This window comes from Fusarium coffeatum (assembly GCF_003316985.1).
Source record: "Fusarium coffeatum strain FIESC_28 chromosome Unknown BRIP53273_contig_116, whole genome shotgun sequence".
Taxonomy (NCBI): domain Eukaryota; kingdom Fungi; phylum Ascomycota; class Sordariomycetes; order Hypocreales; family Nectriaceae; genus Fusarium; species Fusarium coffeatum.
Window position 1 is genome coordinate 99534 of NW_022157909.1, and position 20193 is coordinate 119726.

At 47.5% G+C, this 20193-nt stretch overlaps 6 protein-coding genes across 6 annotated transcripts; 3 read left to right on the forward strand and 3 right to left on the reverse strand.

Annotated features, from left to right (window-relative positions):
* Window positions 1-1716: 1716 nt before the first annotated feature.
* FIESC28_05468 (uncharacterized protein) lies at window positions 1717-2271 on the forward strand (the record flags this gene model as incomplete). The annotated part of the gene is made up of 1 exon (XM_031159614.1): window positions 1717-2271. The coding sequence occupies one exon, from the start codon at window positions 1717-1719 to the stop codon at window positions 2269-2271; it is 555 nt and encodes a 184-aa protein (XP_031016354.1).
* Window positions 2272-2452: 181 nt separating this feature from the next.
* FIESC28_05469 (uncharacterized protein) lies at window positions 2453-6963 on the reverse strand (the record flags this gene model as incomplete). The annotated part of the gene is made up of 7 exons (XM_031159615.1): window positions 2453-4595; window positions 4647-4682; window positions 4741-4807; window positions 5232-5379; window positions 5573-6217; window positions 6853-6872; window positions 6930-6963. The coding sequence occupies 7 exons, from the start codon at window positions 6961-6963 to the stop codon at window positions 2453-2455; spliced, it is 3093 nt and encodes a 1030-aa protein (XP_031016355.1).
* Window positions 6964-10274: 3311 nt separating this feature from the next.
* FIESC28_05470 (uncharacterized protein) lies at window positions 10275-12160 on the forward strand (the record flags this gene model as incomplete). Its single annotated transcript, XM_031159616.1, has 4 exons — window positions 10275-10616; window positions 10670-10951; window positions 11005-12060; window positions 12113-12160. The coding sequence occupies 4 exons, from the start codon at window positions 10275-10277 to the stop codon at window positions 12158-12160; spliced, it is 1728 nt and encodes a 575-aa protein (XP_031016356.1).
* A 1443-nt stretch (window positions 12161-13603) lies between these two features.
* On the reverse strand, window positions 13604-14863 carry FIESC28_05471 (uncharacterized protein; the record flags this gene model as incomplete). The annotated part of the gene is made up of 4 exons (XM_031159617.1): window positions 13604-13642; window positions 13699-14044; window positions 14095-14514; window positions 14703-14863. 4 exons carry the CDS (start codon window positions 14861-14863, stop codon window positions 13604-13606), a joined length of 966 nt encoding a protein of 321 aa, XP_031016357.1.
* Window positions 14864-16845: 1982 nt separating this feature from the next.
* On the forward strand, window positions 16846-18273 carry FIESC28_05472 (uncharacterized protein; the record flags this gene model as incomplete). Its single annotated transcript, XM_031159618.1, has 1 exon — window positions 16846-18273. One exon carries the CDS (start codon window positions 16846-16848, stop codon window positions 18271-18273), a length of 1428 nt encoding a protein of 475 aa, XP_031016358.1.
* Window positions 18274-19414: 1141 nt separating this feature from the next.
* On the reverse strand, window positions 19415-19722 carry FIESC28_05473 (uncharacterized protein; the record flags this gene model as incomplete). The annotated part of the gene is made up of 2 exons (XM_031159619.1): window positions 19415-19640; window positions 19700-19722. The coding sequence occupies 2 exons, from the start codon at window positions 19720-19722 to the stop codon at window positions 19415-19417; spliced, it is 249 nt and encodes an 82-aa protein (XP_031016359.1).
* Between the last annotated feature and the right edge of the window lie 471 nt (window positions 19723-20193).

The following is a 20193-nucleotide window of genomic DNA, read 5'->3' on the forward strand; positions in this document are numbered from 1 at the left end:
TAGGCAGAGTTGATGAGAGGTTGAGAAGGCTGAGGGGAAGGTAGGGAAGGGGAAGGTTATACTATTAATTGATCCCCTCATCTCACAGGACGATCCCTGACATGGCACTGCACTGCAATCATGTTGCCATCGGTTGGTCTAAACCCGACCCGAGGCAGCATTCAAGGCCAAGGCCAAGGTCAAGGGGTGACACTTTGACCGTCATAGAAACACAGACAAAGTCATATCTCCCAATGTAACCCCATGGGGAGATAGCGAAAAGAGTAAGTCTCCACCAAAGTTAGTGTTGGAGAAGGAGTAAAAAAAAACCTGGGGATTGCGGGGGAGACAACCTGAATTGGTTAGAAGAATGATGATCTGCGTAGGCACATGAATCAGGTTTCTGATCTATCGTTGCAAAGATAAACCGAATAGGATGGCTTCTAAGCAGATGCAGTAAGATACATTTTAAGGGAGATTATCATTTGATGTTGAAGTAACTTAGCTATTGTACAAGTCTAAAGCTAAAGCCTGGTAAACCTTCAAGACATGTACCCTTGTTGACCAACACGGCAATTGTAGTGCAAATCGGTACTACACCTCGGCAATTAAACTCTCATGATTCGATTTTCTAGACTCATCACAGTTTGTTCGTTCTACTTTACATGCGGGGAAAATGAAACCGCGAGCGAAACCTAAACCACGTCCGAGCACGTTCGTGGTGCGTGATAGGCACGCTTTATCCTCCTTGAATTACATGCATATCGATGCTTGAATCCGCCTTCTTATTCAGGACATCTTTTTGCTGATCACTGCTACGTAACATGCATGGAGATTGGGCTGTCATACTCTCAATGGTCTGTCTACTGTATTTAACCGGAGGATGATCAACATTGCATCGTATTCTGGATAACACTAGAACACGAATATTAAGGACTGTTCTAAATGTGGTTATATAAATGAACTCTTCGTAAGGGGTGTTGGTTCCTTGAACATCCCTTTGTTCGCTTGGCTGAACTGCTGAGTAACATAACGATTGTTTTCTTGAGCTTAAGGTGCTAGAATAAGGTAGCCTAAAAGCTTATCTAAATTGGCATAAGGTGATGTTCTCGACGGCCCATGCTTAGACCTGATACCTTGACGCGGCACAAGCTTCAAGTACTAATTTATCTCAGGGGAAAGCTAATGATAGTTGAAGACTCAGCTTCAGCTGACTCGAAAGATAACGCCATACTAGGGGAACTCTACTGACCTGTCATCGCTATCCTTTGAATACACTTCAACCTCTGAGAGATGATTAGCTACTATACCATAGGAATCTAATCTAAATCGAGAGACTTTTGTGCTATCAAAAGGAACAACAAAGGAGACTGCCCTTAGGATAGTGTCTCTTTATGGGCGATTCGGTCTTCAACGACATTAACCCCTTCCAGCAGATCAAGTCAGATCAGTAGAAGTGGCCCATAGCAAAAACATCGTAAATGCTCTTGTTCATTCTTAGCACCGACTTCATTAGCTTAGAACAAGCCCATCTGCTCGTACAACACAAAGTTATCTGGCACGGCCATGAGCATTGTGAACTCAAGAACAAGATGCATGTTAGACCCAGTGACCGTTCGTGATTAGCATATAGTCTCCCATCTTTCTTCGTCTTTCTCAGCCTTCAACCATCGTCTCCCTCTCTCACTCTTCTCATCGGTAAGTTCACCTCAAATCAACACTACCCTCATCGCCAACATGTCTTCTGGTAACAACCCAGCGAACGGCCGAGCAAATGGCCCAACTAACGCTCCAGCTAACAACCAAGCAAATGGTACAGCCAACACTTCAGCCAACACCTCAGCCAACGGCCCAGCTAACGGCCCAGCTAACATCCCACTTCGCACTCGAACTGACATCCCAACTGTCACCATGGACACTGCAAAGGTCCAAGGTGCCCTGATCCTCCTGCACATGGACAACCCCAGCGCTGTCCGCCGACTCTATGTTGGCCCTCAAGACGTCCTACCTCTCGTTCATTACGGCGAGGCTGCCCACACCCTCACGACCTTGGCTGATCCCACGACTGCTCCGACTTCCGGCCAATGCACCGGCTGCAATGAGCAGAAGTGTTTCACTTGCGGTCGTTGTGGCTGTCTCAACTTTCAATCTGGCACCGTGTACGCTCCTACTTCGTTCTGCCGTAACGATCAGTCTGACCCCATGTCTGCTCAGACTCGAAGCCGATGCGAGGGCTGTAACCAGCAGAAATGCCTGACATGCGACCACTGTGGCTGCCGTAACTACCAGTAAAGGAATTATCGTAGACGAATATCAGACTGTTGACCTCTCAAGATGAGACAGAAGGTAAGGAAGTCACCATAGGCACCAGGTCTATTAAATAGGTGATATGCAAGTATGTAAGCAAATAAAGTCTTTTAGTGCACGCTGTGTCAATAGCACAAGTGATTCTACCTCCATATCTTCCCATTCCTTAAGTTCCGTTCGCTCTTCTTCCACCTCTAGTACTTCTAGTAACGTGCCTCGTGAGAACCTTTCTTGTCTCGACCAAACTCCTCTTGTTCTTGCTCTTCGCCTTGCCCAGTGTCATAAAGATGTTCTTGTTGCGCTGCTTCTCCCTGTTGCTGGTACTCTTGCCCTGAGCCTGCATCTTGGACTTGCGGATAGCCTGTGTACTCTTGTGCTCGTCGCGGTCGGGCTTGCCCTCCTTGGCAAGTTCCGCACGCTCCTCCTTGGTCAGCTTGCGCAGACGGGCGGGAGCCTCGATCTGCTCGGCTGTGAGACCATCATCGCGGTGGCGGTTTTCAAGCTCTTGCTGGCGCTTGCGACGGCTGCCCATGGCCTTGTCGACTTGGGAGGACATGCGGAGTTCTTGAAGCTTGGCGAGATCGGCGGGTGTGAGAATGGTTGTTGTGGCGAGCTTGGAGATGCGGTCGATCTCGGCCTCCTTCTCCTCCAGGGCTTTCTTAGCCCTCTCGTCCGCAGCAATATCTGCCTCTGTTTTTTGCTTCTTTGCTGCAGGCTCGTCCTCGTCGTCCTCTTCATCAGAGGAGTGGTACACATTAATCCACTCGCCAGAATCACTGCTGTCATCAGAGTCGACTTCCCACTCATCAGACTTGTTTCCTTCGTCCTCTTCATCGGTAGCAGCGTCCTCGGGAAGACCCATAGCAAGTCGCTTCTTCTTCTTTTCCTCATCCTTCCACTTCTCCAGAAGATCCAGACCCTCAATACCGCCAGCTTCCTCTTCACCGAACTTGCGCTGAGCCTGAATTCCGGCTTTCAGGTTGATGGTGGCATTCTTACCACGGTCTCGCTTCTTCAAAAGCTCAGCACCGACCTCTCGGTACAGTGACAAAAGACCCTTGGCAGCCATCATGACACCCTTATCTTTACTCTTTCGGTATTGGACCAAATCTTGTAATAGTGTATCGGTCATAGCTAGAGGTTGACGAGCGCAAATCTCACGAATCGAGTTCAGACCAGCAGCGGCGACTTCATTGGCGGAAGCTTCTGAAACGAACTCGTTGGCAATCTTTGTGATCAAAGGCTCCAAAACATCCGGAGGAACCAAGTTGTGGACTGCCTGTGCCAAGGAAGCCAGGAATGATGTGACGGAAGTTTGCTTGGGAGTAAGGAACTTGATGAACCAAGAGTAGAGCGCAACAATGGTCAACTTGTGCAGACCAACAAGTCGTGTTACCAATTGTGTCACCAGAATCTTGGTGTCAAGAGAAAGCTTCGCCTTGGTGTTTTGTAGATGTTTTGAGAAGAGCTCTTCGGCAAAGCTCTGAGGATCGTGAAGGAGGTGCAGAGCTGAGAAGTTGAGCGGGTGAGGCTTGGTCTTCTTACGCTCAGATCGCTTCACCTTGTCGACGGCCTTGTCATAAGCCTTCTTGGACTTCTTAGTCTTCTTGTTGATACCCATCTGATGCTTGACCTGACTCAGATCAACCTCCTCATCACTGCTCTCGTCTTCGAGCTCCTCTCGCTCCTTGTCTCCACCGAGGAAGAAGCGAACAGCGCCGACAACGACCTTCTCGTTGTTGGACAGACAAGCCTCCTTCATAACATCGACAGGCTTCGCATCGGTCCAGAATTGTCGCTTCCACATCTCGCGGGTAAGCTTGATGGCCCAGATAGCTCGAGGAGAGTCTCGGTCGGCGGTGATGAGGTTGTAAAGGACGGTCTGGACGGTACGGTTGAGAGGGTGGTTGATGGACTTGGTGTTGGAGTTTCGGAGATCGGCCAAAATCTTCTGGAACAGAGTCTCACGTAGAGTCTTGCTCGGCGACGAAACGAGAATCGGGAAAAGTGTGGTCAGAACGCTTGTCGAGTCGATAACCTCCTTTCGTCGGAGCAGAACTAGACTTCCCACAATCTTCTCGCGCAACTCAGGATGTAGAACAACATGGTGTTGTGTCAGAATCTCCTTGAGGTCGTCGGGGAAAGTTGCGGTCTCCTCCTTGTAGCAATCGGCGACGTGAGCGATCAGATCGATAATGTTGTGGAAAGACTCGACCGAATCGGCGCTTGCGGTGGACGGAGAAACGAGGAAAATCTCGCGCTGAGCTTCATACTGTTCCCATTGTTTTAGGAATTCTTCCTTGTAAGATCTAATGTCTCGTTAGCGATAATTAGGTTTATCGAAAAAGTAGGTGACATACTTGGGATCGCGACGGATTTTCTGCTGAAGACTCGCGCTGCATAATCGTCAGTTTCTGGTTCAAAGAAGTATAAATGGCATCGCAATTGACATACAAGTCAGCATCGATCTTCTCGAGCGCAGCGACCTTTCGTTTGACCATTGCGACGTCGATACCCTTCACTTTTTAAGGTGGTCTTGTTAAGCGGGAGGGTGGGGGATGGTCCCTTTGAACTTTGTCTAGAAAAAGAGAAAATTTGGGAGATTTTCTTTGGCTGATAAGATAAGATCATCCACCCGCGGAATTGAGCCGCCAGTCTAGCCTGGATCTAAAGCTTGGCAAGACAACCCGTATAAGTTCTTCTTTATCAGAAACATACCTAAGAGATGAAATAATTTCTTCACTTTATGGAATTTAGGCTAGAATTTAGGCTGCACTATTTTAGCGCCCTAAGCCTTAGAGTATGAGTTAGAGGAGTCTTTGCATCATTTCCTGTGAATACCCTCAAACTTGACGGAGTGAAATGTACTCCCGAAATACGAAAACCTTCCTTCGTTCCCCTTCAAGCAACCTGTGTTTGACTAGAGCTTATGGGTCTTGTCTTACGAAACAAGGTACCGTGTTCCAACCAATGCATCATGATATCATACATCAAGTTGTTGATACTGCTCGAGTGCTTTTCCTCATTTCCTTGCCTAGACCTCAGGGCTCTAGAGGACACCTTGCGCATCTTTATCAACACAGCTTTGACGTACTGCGTTATGAGATATGAAGTTAAGACATACGCATATATGCTGAGAACCGGAAGAATCATCGCATAAGGCTTAGGATATTATCATAATGTAGCCTAAGTGCAAGTCTAAACTAACATAAAGTAACTAAATTATTTCGTCTCATGCTGATAGGGCCAATTTTTCTGATACCATCGAAATGGGTAAAAGCTTTACCAACGGGATGGTCTTGTATTTGGAGTCGTCCAGGGTATCGTTCTTCGACCAACTGATTGCGACGTTGATACGAATGTCAAAAGGGTTATCCTCAACGCTTTGGAAAGAGTAGAAATCGACATCCTTCCACATGAGACACATGTGCTTCGGTCTCGCCGGGTTGAGTACGAACTCTCCTCCCCGCCCGCATGTATCAACAATGAGCATCAGGTATAGCGTCAAGTTCAATACCTGTCGCATGTTTCCGAAAATATTCAGATATTGCGCATGAGAGAGCCTGGATACGATGTAGGTGACGTCTTCGGAATTTGCTTGCAGCTTGGGCTTCATTGCTGTCAACAGCCCTTCCTGTGTAAGAAGGTTGTTGGAGACAAACAATGCAAAGCTGTGGCGTAGCACAGGATTCCATTGTCGTTCCGAGTCTCTTTCCATGGCGGTAAGGCAAGTGTTGATATAGCCGATCACAGTTTTGACCGCCAGAGCTCCCCCAGATTCTCCAACTCGTGAGCGTGCAAGGTACCTGGCATACTCTTGAATGAGGATGCGATCGGGCTCCTGGCAGCCAGGTTGGAAATAAGCGTCTTCAGCTTGAATCTCAGGGTGTTGGTCTTCCATAAACTCAATAAACCATTTTTCTTTTGCAAACTTCAAGATTTGTTCATAAGTGTGTGATAATATCCTCTGGGGTAGGACTTCATTCTGTGCCTTTTATGTTTCCAGCTCTTCTAGTATCAAGTTTGCTTGGGCTTCGGCAGACAAACGTGGAATCAAGAGCCGTTGGCCCGTTCTCAAGACATGGCTGAGAAGAGGTTGTTGGGGCGTCGTACTATGAACCAAGACACGGACTGCTTGGTCTTCTTCGTGGATGTACTTCGCAGTCGGGGTGCCAGTGAAGTGATCTCGATATTCATCTGCGTCAATCTTTTTCTTGTGAATGTCGACATGTGGTCGTCGTCGTATTGTGTAATTAGTGGATCTTTAGCTTCCCGAGCTTTGGCAATGCTTGGGTAAACCTGGAGGATGTTGGGGCGAAGAGATGCGGGCGTTGCATCCTCTTTTTGAACGCCACGAGTGTCGTACCTTCTGGCGATAGCGACGAAGGCGTATCATCATTGCGATTCAAGAGAATGCTTCCCTGTGGGAAGGCTGATGCTTGATCCAATCCACGGAACATGGATGGGAAGTCGACCGTAGATATCCTTGACTGATAGTGTTTCGCAGAAGTGTTACTTGCAGAGGAAAGTGCTATGAGGAAGCGTCGCAAGTCATCACTTCCATACGTTCGTTGTCATGACGTAGGCTGTATCACAGAGCAAGCAGTAGACCATAAGCGTGATCTCAATGCCACAAGACTGACCAAGCTGTGTAGTCTGAGGGTTCGAATCAACCATTTCGACTGCGCTTTTTGTCAATTTGTGGCGGTCCTTCCCTCCGAGCACAGAAACATTAAGTATGCCTTGATTAAGCGGGATGCGGTGGCCCGTCTTGGCCTCAGTGAGAGGCAACCTGATTCTCGACAGATATGTCCAGGTCTTGATTCCATCTCCAATGATGCCATGCATCAAAGCTGTGTTGATGAGGATGCGCAAAAATCGTTGTAGCGATTCAGTCTTCGTCATCAGGATGTCAGAAGAAAAGCCTAAGAGAGCCTAAAAGACGAAATAACTCGGTTACTTTATGTTAATTTAGACTAGCACTTAGGCTGCTTTATAATATTAGCCTTACCGTAGAGGACAATTCTTCTGTTACCCACCTGCAAGAACAGGAGATATAACAATCATAATATCATACGACAGAATGTTGATAGTGTTTACCTGCTTTTTCTCCATTTCCTTGCGGAGGTCGGCAAACTCAAGCAGAGATATATGCGCACCTACTTAAGGCACTGATAGCCACATTTGCTCTTGCAGACTGAGCTTAAGGGCCTCGATGTTAGCCGCTCGCCTGAGAGGAGCTGTTTGAGTTTTGATGAACCAGAAATCTCGGTATGGGCAACAGACATGTAAGCTCAAGTATATGTCGGTCTCAAGGTTGCGAAGGAGTTGGAGCACCTTCATACACTCTTCGAAATAGTCGCGTGCTCCTAGCTCGAATCCATGCGGAAGATTGATGGGCTTGCATTTGTCAAGACTTGGCCCCTTCTCGAAGCCCTCTTTATGAAAAGGCACAAGCTCGATTGCAATGACCGGTCTCTTTCCATCTTCAACAACCAGATTCTTGACCGTACCAATAAACCGTTGCAGTGATTCAGTCCTCATCTTCAGGGTCTCAGAAGAAAGGAATAAGTAAGCCTAAGAGACGAAATGTTTTAGACACTTTATGCCACCTTAGACCAGATCTTAGGCTACTTTGTTCTAGCGCCCTAAGCTTTCGAGCATGTTCTTTCTATTACCGGGCTACCTGATCTTATACATGATAACATACAGCGGGCAGATAGCCGCGAGGTATGCAACTCGGTGGCCGCTGCCGCATTGGAGCCAGGGTACGAGTTAATCCATTCTTCGAAATAGTCTTGTGCTCCAAGTTCCGATCCATGTTGCCCGATGTGCGGTTTAGATAGACACTGTTCTTCTGCTCGCTCAAAACCGTCCTTGTGGAATAACCTCAAATCGATTGCGAGGACTGGGATCTCGTTCTGCTCGGGTTGGTTCTCACGGTATTTGGCAGCGTCGGTCGCTACCCATTTCGCAGTGTCGACAAATTGCTGGAATGATTCTAGTCTCTTGAATGGAAAAACATATTCGAAGCAGATAGCTGCGAAATATCCGACTCTGTATCCACCGCCTCATTGCATCCAGGGTACGACCTCCGGGTCAAATATGACCATCGTGCTGTCTTCTTTAGGTAAACACCGCTTTCGCGATCGTTGGAACGTGGTCTGCGGTTCGGTTTCCATAATCTCATCATCAGCCTCGACCGCAACGATAGCAAGATTGGCACTGCAGATGTATAGCTGTTCAACGATCACATTGGTCATGAAGACCTTTCTTGCCGCCTCTTCGCTTGCTGGTATATGGACCAGCTTCTGTCTTTTCGGTCACTGTTGATTATGTTAGATTAGACTCAACGTATGATATCAGAAACATTCCCTCACACTTGAGCATCTTCAATGTCTTCTGTTTCTTCTGTCGCAGTTTGGCTCTCTCCAAATTGTTCCTGGAGCTTTGCGCCTCCCCAATCCCCCGCCATTTGAACCAGATTGGAGGCCCCACAATTTGGTACTGGTTGTTCCAACCCTCTGTCAAAGAATATCATTCTGAAGAGTTGGAAACAGTGACCTCCATGCATACGAGACTGGCTAGTGTGACAGTGAGATCATGCTTTTGGGAGCCCTAGAGCTTTTGCCTGGCCCAGTCTCGACATTTGAACCGCAACATCAGAGTTGCATGATGGTTTCGGGTCCCCAAGGTCCTCCTCAGTTACCAGTCCAAGGGTTTCGCGGCACCAGGACTTGAAAATAAACTGTCGTACCAAGTCTTTGTGTTTTCTGGCGTGAGGTACGATAGCTTTGTCAAAAGGTTTGTTGTGATTACTTGTGTCTGAAGATTGAACCCGTCACCAACACTCAAGATTGCCGGCGCCCCTCTTGGTGGAGGTGGGAATGCAGCAGGTAGTTGGTGATAATTTTTGGACCTTCGCAGTTAGTGGTTCCAAGTCGAACATAGGTATATCTTGATCTTCTTCCATAGCGGCGGCCGCTGGCAGAGTAAATAGGCTGTTGGGGAGATATCACTATTAGCTTGGCATTATAGGTGCGAGAAGGAGAAAATAGACCTGTAGATGCAAAATAATTTAAACGAAACTCAAGGATGTGTTCGAGAGGCGCAATGCGCAAACCGGCAGCTTCATGTACGGGTGGCAGAGGGGAGGGGAGATGATAAAAGGAGAGAGGATATACTAGAGGAGGTAGGTAGTTGAATAGAGGAAGCGGAAGTAATGTGCAGTCAAGAGGATGCGTGATTTAGAGCTGACCATAACTCAAGGCTAACAACAGCAAGGTATTCAAATGAGAAGTGAGGTAACAAGAACAGGATGATGCGGAGGTATGAGAAAGAGGAAGAGAGGATGCCACCATTAAACACTTGCATGGAGTGACCGACAGTGCCTTTCGGCAGAGTCAAGGAGATGTGTGGTTCAGAATTGCAAGACGTGTTTGAAAGTTTCAATGGAAGGGAAGAATAGGCACAGGTCACTCGATATTGTAGAATTAGGCAGAGATTATGCCTTTCAGTGACGTGCAAGTGAAGTTTAGGAGTTTGCAAAATCTATCAGGAGTTGGCACTTGTTGACAGTGAATCATCCTAAGATTAACAGCTCGAATTTGGCCATAGAATCCTAAATTTAGGGTCTGAACTCTACAGCTATATCTAGCGCCTCTTTCTCTGCCTTTTATTCTTCTCCTCTTCTTCTCCTTACTCTCTTTCTCCCACAACACCTCCCGCCCGCACATTTTCAACGCCCTGCCTTCAACTGCCGGCGGTGCTTGATATTTGCCTTTATTTCTTTCTTCCCTTCTCTATTTTATACTCTCTTGATCATATTCCGTCATCAGCATCTCCCTCACGCGCATCTCGATTCCCAGATGCAAACTGCCTAAGGTGCTCAACCTTGCGGCCAGAATACGTCTTTGCCCTGCTTCTTGTCTTTCCATTTCTTTACACACTTCATCTCGCTGGACGCTGTCCTTTTTCACTCGCAGATCATGTCTGACTCCACCAGAGATAAGGGACTTTCCCTTACGGAAGAGCTGAAAGCCATATTGGCGAACCTCGAGGCAGCAGGCCCTCCACAGATCGATCCGACGTCAACAGTATGGCCCTTTGTATGGTCTAACATCGAACCTAACCCTCGCTGTTGGGCTGTACCACCACCAGATGGTACAGTCGCCGGGCCCTCTCCAAGTCACAAAGGAGACGACAGTGGTGAGGGTTCTGATAGTGAATACGCCGGTTCCGATTCCGATTCCGACGAAGAGAGCGACTTCACCTTTCAGTTCAACGAGGAGAAATTCCTTTTGTTCCTTAAAAGGCTTCATCCTCATATCGTAAGTATCAAATCTAATGGCCAATAACCAAAATCTAACGACACTACAACTAGGTTGCTAAACTACGCGCACCACCAATTGGCGATATCCCAGATCTGAGGCCAGGTATCACGCTGCAAGAGCATCAGAAGCATGCTGTCGGCAAGGCCGAGTTCGCGATGAACTCACAGTTTAAGGGGATGATACTCGGAGATCCTCCTGGTCTTGGAAAGACCTTGTCGGCTCTATCCATCATCGCCCGCACCTCCCATGTTGGATGCGGTCCATCAATCATTGTTGCGCCGTTTTCATGCTGTCAACACTGGATGGAGGAAATCAAGAAGTTCTTCAACGATGTATGTCACCAACTACCTTGTTATATTATATCGCTTGCTGATACTATCTGCAGGATAGTATGCCTGCCTTCTGCCTCGCTTATGAGAATGCTACTGTGCATGAAATCTTTCGCTATAAGATCATTGTGACATCTTACGAACAAGTCTCCGCTGAACTCAGCCGCCTCCGTCGATTCTCGAAGGGGATGATGGCGTACCACAAAGGCCGGTTAGCCAAAGAAGACCTTCCCAAGCGGCCAACGGTTACCTTACTTTCGGGAATATTCGGTCTCCCGGGCGTGAAACCTCTGGGTCCTCTACTGATTTTAGATGACGCCCATTGTATCAAAAACTACAACAGCCGCACGTACTCCGCCATCTACAAGCTTAGGCAGAGCTTAGATACTTGCATCATGATGTCTGGAACACCGCTCGACGATGCTTGGTTAGATGCGTATGCTCTATTATCACTTCTCCGGGGCCACAACCTCGCCTCTCCCGACGCTATGGCACTCGCATTCACAGGGCATAAGGAGTTCTTGAAGTGCAAAGAAGGAGGGTTGCCTACCCTAACCGATGAGAAGATTCCTAGAATGGTCCAGATGATGGACGCTGTCCTACTCCGGCGCCCGATTACCATCAATAACCTGCCGCCGCTGAACTACAAACTATGGCAGTACGGACACAAGACGGACAGCACTGAACTCTCAAACGAATCTCTATCCCAGTTCCTCCAGGAAAGGAAGGCGAAGAGGTTCGAGCATGCTATCTCCCACTTTGTCAAAGCCAGGCACTATGCGTATCACCCCATGCTGAGCCAATTGCATGATATCGAGGAACCCATTCATCTTGCTTCATGGACACGAAATGAGACAGCCGACGAGAGCTTGTTGAGTCAAGATAAACAAAGATTGGCACAATGGTACCAGGAGCTCAACGAAGGACGCAACTGGGAATCTACGCGGACCGTTTGCTTGATGGGTCTCGTTACACAGCACCTTGATGCCAACCCAGACGACGCCATGGTCATTATGGACGAGAGCGTGTTCTTTTTGGACATCGTTCAAGTGGCTATCAGCAAGAGTTTTCCAGCAAATGGGGACAAGCCTATCTTCCGATACGATGGGCGTGTGAGTACAGATGAACGAGAAGCGGTCTTAAGAAGGCTCAACACAGCAACAGGCCCACGGTTTCTTTTGGTCAGTCGTGGAACAGGCTGTCAAGGCCTGAACCTACAGAGCGCCAACGTGCTAATCCGCTGCGGCCCGTGGTTGAGGGTCTCCTGGGAGCAGCAGGCGCAAGGAAGAATTTATCGGTTCGGACAAAACAAGCCAACATTCGTGTATGAGCTCTCCGATAAGTGCTGCAAATTCGACAAGTGCCTTCGTACTGTAAGGGACCGGAAGGATCAAGTTATCGGCCGCATCTTAGACGCGATCACTCATGACGACGACAGACATGAGCCCTCCGAGAGAGAGGTTGTTTAATGCCTCCAGCTACAGAAGGGTCTTTGAACTTAGTATCTACGTGCTTGACTTTGCTATAGGCTGGACAATAAGGGAGGGCAATTCGGTACTGAAGGCTGTTCTTAACAGCTATCCTACATCCAGCCCTTAAGGGCAAGAGGGACTGGACAAATGGTTATATTTTGGACGAAATCACATGTAGCTAGCAGGAAAGGGGTTTAGGGCAGCCTCCAATTTCAGTACCTCAGTGCTTGATGTTAGCCTAGAGGCTGAAGGATTGGGAGGGAATTTGACACTGAAGATCATTGCTCTAAACTAGCTATTACACTGAAAATCCAATGCTACAGACTCAGAACAGTGATGGTTCCGGAACAATGGAGGAACATACTACTCTATATGTGTAAGAGCGAAAGTTGCTCTGGATGAATATGAACGCCTCGCCTATCCTTTTCAGTTCCTGATACGACCGATAGCATTGGGTTCCCATCCTTGCAACTGGCCTGTATCGTCTCAAATTGCATATGAGAGTCCCTACTGGGGAGAGTATTATCTAAATCGAGTATAGTTCAGATCAGAGGTACGTAGCGGGATCGTCCCTTGGTGAAGACTGATTTACCCCTGACGTACATGATCGTTGAAATAAGCTTAATGTATTTATAGATGAAAGTCCAAACCTTTCGATAAGTTGCTGTGAGATCGCATCCCTATACGATCTCGAAGTCCAAGTCGAGATCATCCTTATCCATAGTCACAATTAGACCTAGCATGGACCGCGACGAACAGAAGCGTTTGGCCGCCGGATCAAGATCGGCATGTGTTCTTCAATTGGTAGGACACTACTAGATAAAATGAATGAGTAGATGATTGAAACAACTTGTGGTTTTTGGTGTTGGTGTTAGTCGACTGGGCTACATCACATCTCGAACTCATCTCGCACAACACAGCTTATGGACAATATTCCAAGAATTGAGGGGAAAGCAAATCGTAAATGGCATCCCTGCGCCTTAAGTTGAACATTAATCTATCATGGTGTTTTACAAAAATGGCTCGCAAAGTGCAACCAAAGACCTGGAAGTGATTATCTCCCATTCACCCTTTGCACCTAGTAACTAAGAAAAGGTTAGTTCAGACCACCCGATATGGAAATTTTGGATGACTAACCTTTTTGGATTACTATTCTTTTCCCCAGACATCGTCAAAACTCCGTTTAAGCAGCGATTTCTACACCACCAGTAGCTCCCATGGCCTGGGACGATTAGCATCTTGTGAAACAGCATCAGGAGAACATCATGAGCAACTTACTTTCTTAAGGTCGCCGTAAATTGCAAATTGTCCGGCAGTGAGAGTTCCGACCATGAAGAGACGGGCACCGATACCAGAGTAGGATCCACGGATACCGAGCTCCTTACCGATCTTGACGAGACGAGAGACAGTTCCCTCACCAGGAAGACCCTGGGTCTTGTTGATCTTGGAGAGCATAGTGTCGGCAGGCTGAGAGACAATGGCGGCGGCGAAACCAGCAATCAGACCAGAGCCAAGGTTGGCAACGGTCTGCATACCGTCGGAGAGGTCCTTCTTAGGGAAAGCACGGAAGACAGCCTCAGAGACCTTCTCGAAGACGACGAACTTGGCCATGGTGTAGGGGATCCTGGAAAGTGTCAGTTTGTTGGTCAATTAATGACTGAGCAAGTAACTTACTGCTTGAAGAGAATGGGTCCGAAACCGGCGTAGAGAGCACCGAAACCCTCGTTCTTGACAATCTTGCCGAAACCAGAGACGAGACCGCTGGCGTAGGTGGGCTCAGAGACGAGACGGATACGGGTGGCCTCAAGGGGGCAGAGGGCGATATCGGCGAAGAACTCAGCAGTGGCGGAAGAGGCAAGGTAGACAGCAGTTCGGTTCTTGGAGGCGGTCTCGTAGCCGAGAGCATCAATCCACTGCTGCTTGAAGAACTCGTAACCACCGAACTTCAGAGCACCCTGGAGGAAGTAACCGGCGAAGGTAGGACCGACACCAGTGAGGAGAGCACCAGCACCCTCATTCTGGACAACCTGGCGGAAACCACCAATGAGACCGCGGTTGTAGGTAGCGGGGTCGAGCTGGATACGGGTCTTGACGCTGTAGAATTTATTGTTAGTTGCTTTTTTCTTTCGGTCAATGGAGTGCGCGTATGGTTTTCGGTTATTGCTCAAGGTTTGGTGCGTTGATATGTGGCCGATTGGTGTCCCTCTCGGCTGGCGCACCGCAACACCACCTCTGAAGCAATTGACGACGAAAGACTCAGCGCATAGGCGATTGGAACATACACATCGACGGGGGTGAGACCACCGTGGGTGACGGAACAGCAGACAGCACCGGCAAGGGCGAATCGGGAGTAGAGGGCGAGGCCAGACTTCTTCTCGGGGGTCTCAGCCTTGATGTTCTGGACGACGGCGTCGACCTTGGTGGATCCGGTAGAGGCAGCCATTGTGAAAGATTTGTTGTTCTTCAGACAAAGGACTGAGGGGAGATTTGTTGTTGGTTACGGGAGAGAAAGAGAAGGGGGGAAAAGAAAAACTCTTGGTGTTTGACGTTTGAGCTCTTTTTTTTTTAGTCTCAGCGGGCTGCGGCAGGGAATGGAAAAATAATGCCTCCTTGGATTTTCACACAGCTCGGGAAGACTCGGATAATCGGCGCCGGCGACTGCACGGACCGGGCCAAGGGGAAAAGATGCTACCTGTTAGGTAACACCTCAGGGCGTTTCTGGCTTTTACAGCGCTGTACATTCACTGAAGCTTCCACCATGGCTCCATATCTGAGATCCACTAGACCCGGGGTAAACAGGACAAATTGGGGATGTACCCTGTTAGCCGCAAGGCCTGTGACGTTATCTTTTGAGGAAAAGACCGCTCTTCTATTCTATTGTAGAGATTCTAACTGGCTGGATATGATTGTCTAGATAGACTGAAATATCAATCATGATAAACTCACTGATATCACCCATTTCACCCAAGTCCTCTCTCATCAGTCACTTTTTCTATACTATCATTCACTAATTTAACTCATCTAAAATGCCAGATCTTGCAATCTCACACACTGGTCTCCCCGAGAATTCCTCGGACAGACCCACCATTCACTAACCGTCCTTCGCGAACGTGTCCATGGCATTGGCTGGATACAAGACAAGGCAGGTTTTTTCTTTCTTGTTCCTTGCGGTTTCTCTTATTGCCGGCCCGACCAATGGATACTGCGCGATAAGCATGTCTTGACTCGGTGTCGGAGGTTAAGTCTTCATGACAGTGTTTGTTTTTAAAGTCCGACGTCATACCCCTTCAAGTTTGTCATGAACTGAATCAGTTGGTAACTGAATAATGCTCTGAGAAGTTTTCAATAGTGAATATAGTTTTTACTGAAAGTTTGTGCCTGGCAGCCACTTCGGTATGTACCCGGCTGCCCTTATAGGCGCATCTGAGATCAATCGCCGATTTATCACCCTAAAGCCGACGATGAAAGTGAAACCCCCACCCACTCTGGTTGGCCAAGCATCCATGTTGCATCATATTGTCTTCTTATCTTATCTTGATAAGCCTGCCACTTAAACAGCTGTTATCTGAACCGAAGGGTGTCAGAAATAGCTTCAGGCTTAATGGCAGGAGCATAGTCTAAGATGGCATAAATTTGTCCCCTCTTCCGTCTCTTATCGATTAAACTTGCTCCTGAAACGTAAATTCAAACCAATATCGATAAACTGTTGTCTGTCATTCATCGTAGAACCACAACATACAATGGCCTCGGTAACATTCTTTCTGATGATACTCTGCGTTAGTACTGCTCCGAGGAAACAACATAATAAAGTTATCGTCACATAATTAACATTCCCAGTTAATCCCATAAAGCTTAATACTTTCATATACAAGTTCTCATCAGCTATATTATACCTTATGAAGCTTGATGGTAACTCCCTCACCTATTCGTGCTTAAATTCCGGCTTACAGCTCTACACTAGGGAGAAAGGGTGCAAGTTTCTCTCATCCAACTCAGACCCAGATGTCACGCGACCACCATGTTCATAACCCGGGCAAATGTATCGTATCACGTAGCTTGAAGTACAATGGTAGTATTGCGGCAAGGCTGTTTCCAAAGTTCATCAACTGACCTATTATTTGCTAGGAATGTATCAGACTGGTTTTCTCATTGGACAATTCACAGCTTACTCTCAGTTCCTGGTTCAATTAGCCGCTACCAGCCTACATGCCAAGAGCTGAGCCACTCCTCTCATTTGAACCACCGAGGATGAGTCAACCTATGAGGACAACATATAATGTCACATCATCCCCAAATATACATTTGATACACATTTGGTAGAATACCTTTAAGTGAGGGTAGTGAAATGCAGTGAGAAATACATGAAATAACGACACTCATATACCCATTCTACTCTCACCACTCACCACAACTCAGACTCTCAACATGCCTCAAACAGTCCCTCAATACAGCCCAGCACTGGGCATCCGCCTTGAAGGAAACCAAGCTTCCTACGCCCCAGGCGACACAATCATCGGCCATGTCTACCGCAAAAACCACGCAGTCAGCCCAAGCGCCTCCATACAGATAAAACTTGGTGGAAGGACCAAGACCAAACTTATAGTCTCCAGTGGCGGGAATAAAAGAACCACCTATAGAGGCCGCTTCAACCTTATCCCAGAGAAAATTCACTGGAAACAGATCTTCGAGGGACCACTTCATATTGAACAGGGCGGTGATGAGCAGGTCTGGCCTTTTGCCATTACGCTGCCAAAGTATGTCGATCCGAGGTACTTGCAGAATGGGGAGCAGCACGAGAGCTATTTGCCCCTGGACGCAACAGATTGTGTTTTGCCTTCGACTTACTCGTATCCTACTGCCGGGACTACCGAGGCCTTTGTTGAGTACTACTTGACTGCTACGCTGAGAATGCGAGGGAATGGTGCTTCGAATGGCGCGTCAGCTGTGCTTCCAATTACAGTAAAAAACTTGGAAAATGGTCCTCCCATCGCAGACTTTGCAGTCAAACGAGCAAAGAGTTCCCAGACCATCTACACTTATCGTCTCGTCCCAACCATGAAAGAGGTCAAGCTTTCCTTTTCCCAAAAGTTCAAACAGGTTCTTCAAACAACAAGCGTACCGACATTCGCCTTCAACATGTTCGTTGGCCTCCCGACCATCATCCAACTGGACAATCCCAATCCTATTCCATTCAAGTTGCACATCGTTCCAGACTTGAAGGCGAGTAGCGAAGCCCTCAGAGATGTAAAGCATCAGGTCAGATTAACATACGTTTCCATTCGGATCTTCACTCTCACAGAAGTCATCTGCGAGGGATCATTCAGTCCTCACACAAAGGACAAAACCAACGAGTATGACCTTTGTGTCATGAGTGCTCTTTCCCAAGGTATCAAGGACGGAATATACATCCCTTGCACAGACGGCGAGTCTGCTGTCGACATCGGAGAAATGATCAATTTGCGACTTGGCCACTTTCAGCGCGGTTTCCCCCAATTACCGGGTGACCGACGCCTTTCTTTTGATCCAACCTTTACTACATACAACATTCGTAAATCGCATAGGTTGAAGTGGGAAGTCAAGGGGATAGTAGCAGAAGAGGGGTTTAAGGAGTACGGGGCAGTTCCTATCACGTTGCTGGCTCCAAGTGATGAGCACGGCATAGGGGGACTTGACCAAAACCCTTCTAACCCTGTTCCAATGGTTGAAAGCGCAGGAGAAAGCGTAGCTGGCCCGTCCCAGATTCAACGGAACGAGTCATGGATTCAGCCTCCAGCTGAGGATGAAGCACCACCTAGCTTTAACCAAGCCGTCAAGGAGGATACACCACGTCCAGCAGAGAAGGCCGCTGCTTGATGAGAGGAATACCCAAGGGTGTTGAGAACAGAACGGAAGGGTAGACGACTCCTTGTATAATGCTTAGATAACTTAGCGTGACTTCATAAATCAGTTGAGCTAATACGAGAAAGTGAACAAGTCAATCTAGATAGTTCCAACACCGTAAACAACCCAAAGTGCATAACTTACTCATTTCCGTCCCTATTGAAAAGCCCCAAAACCTCTTCATTGTCATGAGCCGCTGCAAGATCCAGACTGGTTCTCCCATTGACATCCTCCACCATTGGATCAGCTCCTCTGTTCATAACCGCTTTAAACAACCCGACTGGTTCGCCTGCTATCTCATGAAGGATGTTTCTCTTCTGCTCGTCTATGGCCCGCCAGTCAACTCCGCTAACGTTGGTAGTTTTGTGAGCGGTATAGCCGTTCGCCGGTACTTTCAAGATGGCAGGCCAAATGCTTGCGATACTCGGCGCTCTCGCGGTCATACTCTGTTGGGCGTAACCACTCTCGAATACTAGCGATAGTAGCTTCGGATTGGGGTAGGACATGATCGGGATTATAGTTACTGGTATCGTCTTTTCCAATGACGACAATATCACTGCCCTCAGGCGATGGGACCTAAGGAGGCTGTTCGTCAGACATGCTGATCAGCTGATATCAAGATTCGTTCAATTGGAGCATTGCAATTGACACTTTTATGATGAATAAGGGAGGTAATGAATGCGATGGCTCTAAGATGATTGAGAGGGGAAACATCGACTAACCCAGGCAGTTAAGCTGCGGTCAGCATGGAACATCTTGTCATATTCGGCAAGCAGTACCAGTGGTCGTACAAGATGGAAGTTGAAGCAGATAAATAGGTACTTAGTACTATACCTTACCTATTGAACTCATGGATGGATACACGTTGATCGCAATCGGCACAGAATAGAGAAACAAGCAATGAGATGTTGAAATGGTCTTTTTCTATAGATACAAGAAGGAAAACACCCAAGATTTGTTATACAATGCCCAAAGAAATCCCATCTCGAAGAGGACCCCAATTCTATACCTAACGCCAAGCTAAAAGTCACAGCCACACGCCACGATCCTACTGTTACAGTATCCTTGACACTAACCAACGTCAAGTCCAGCCAATATCGAAAGAACTCCATCATCATCTCCTTCCATTAAATTCTTTCTCGAACTTGAGGATAGTCGTGTCGATGGTTGTGATAATGCCGCGGCCAGTCCTTTGACCAGTAACGTAGAAGTTCTCGGTTCGGTCTCTAGTCGTGGCCCACTGATCCATCATGGCGCCGCTAGAAGTACCCTGGCCACCCGTGTAAGTTGAGCCACCAGAGCTGTTGCTGTTGGTGTAGCTGCCATAGTTGCTGTAAGATCTGATGGGCCATGGTTAATGGTTGGTCCTCAATGAGTTGGTCATGATATGGATACTTACTGGTTGGCAGTAGATGAAGACATGTTGGTAGATTTGTTGGACTCTTCTTAGAGTCAGTTGGTTGCTTGATTGGTTGTGATTGGTTGGAAGTATTGGTAGTTGGTTTGTTCTAAGTTGGTGTTGATAGTAGTGGTATAGACCAAAGACTTCACTTGATGGTAAATAAACTGATGACGATATTGAATATTTAGATCCAAGCAGGAGGGATATAGGTGTATTTAACTTGGCTCAAACATAATCCCAGTCTTCGTAAAGTCGTAGTCAAAACATTGAGCAGGCCACCTCGAAATGGAAAAATCCATACCACCATAACCAAAAACCCTTCAAAACACCATTGAGCAAAAACCGGCCCCCAAAATCACGCGCAATTTGGAATAGCTTAGATAACAAGCCTCCCCAGTTTCGAAACGTGCCATGATGGGGACCAGCGCGATCGCGGAAGAGAAACAGGTAGGTAGTGGTGTCCAACGACCGCCGCCGTAAAGGCTTCAATT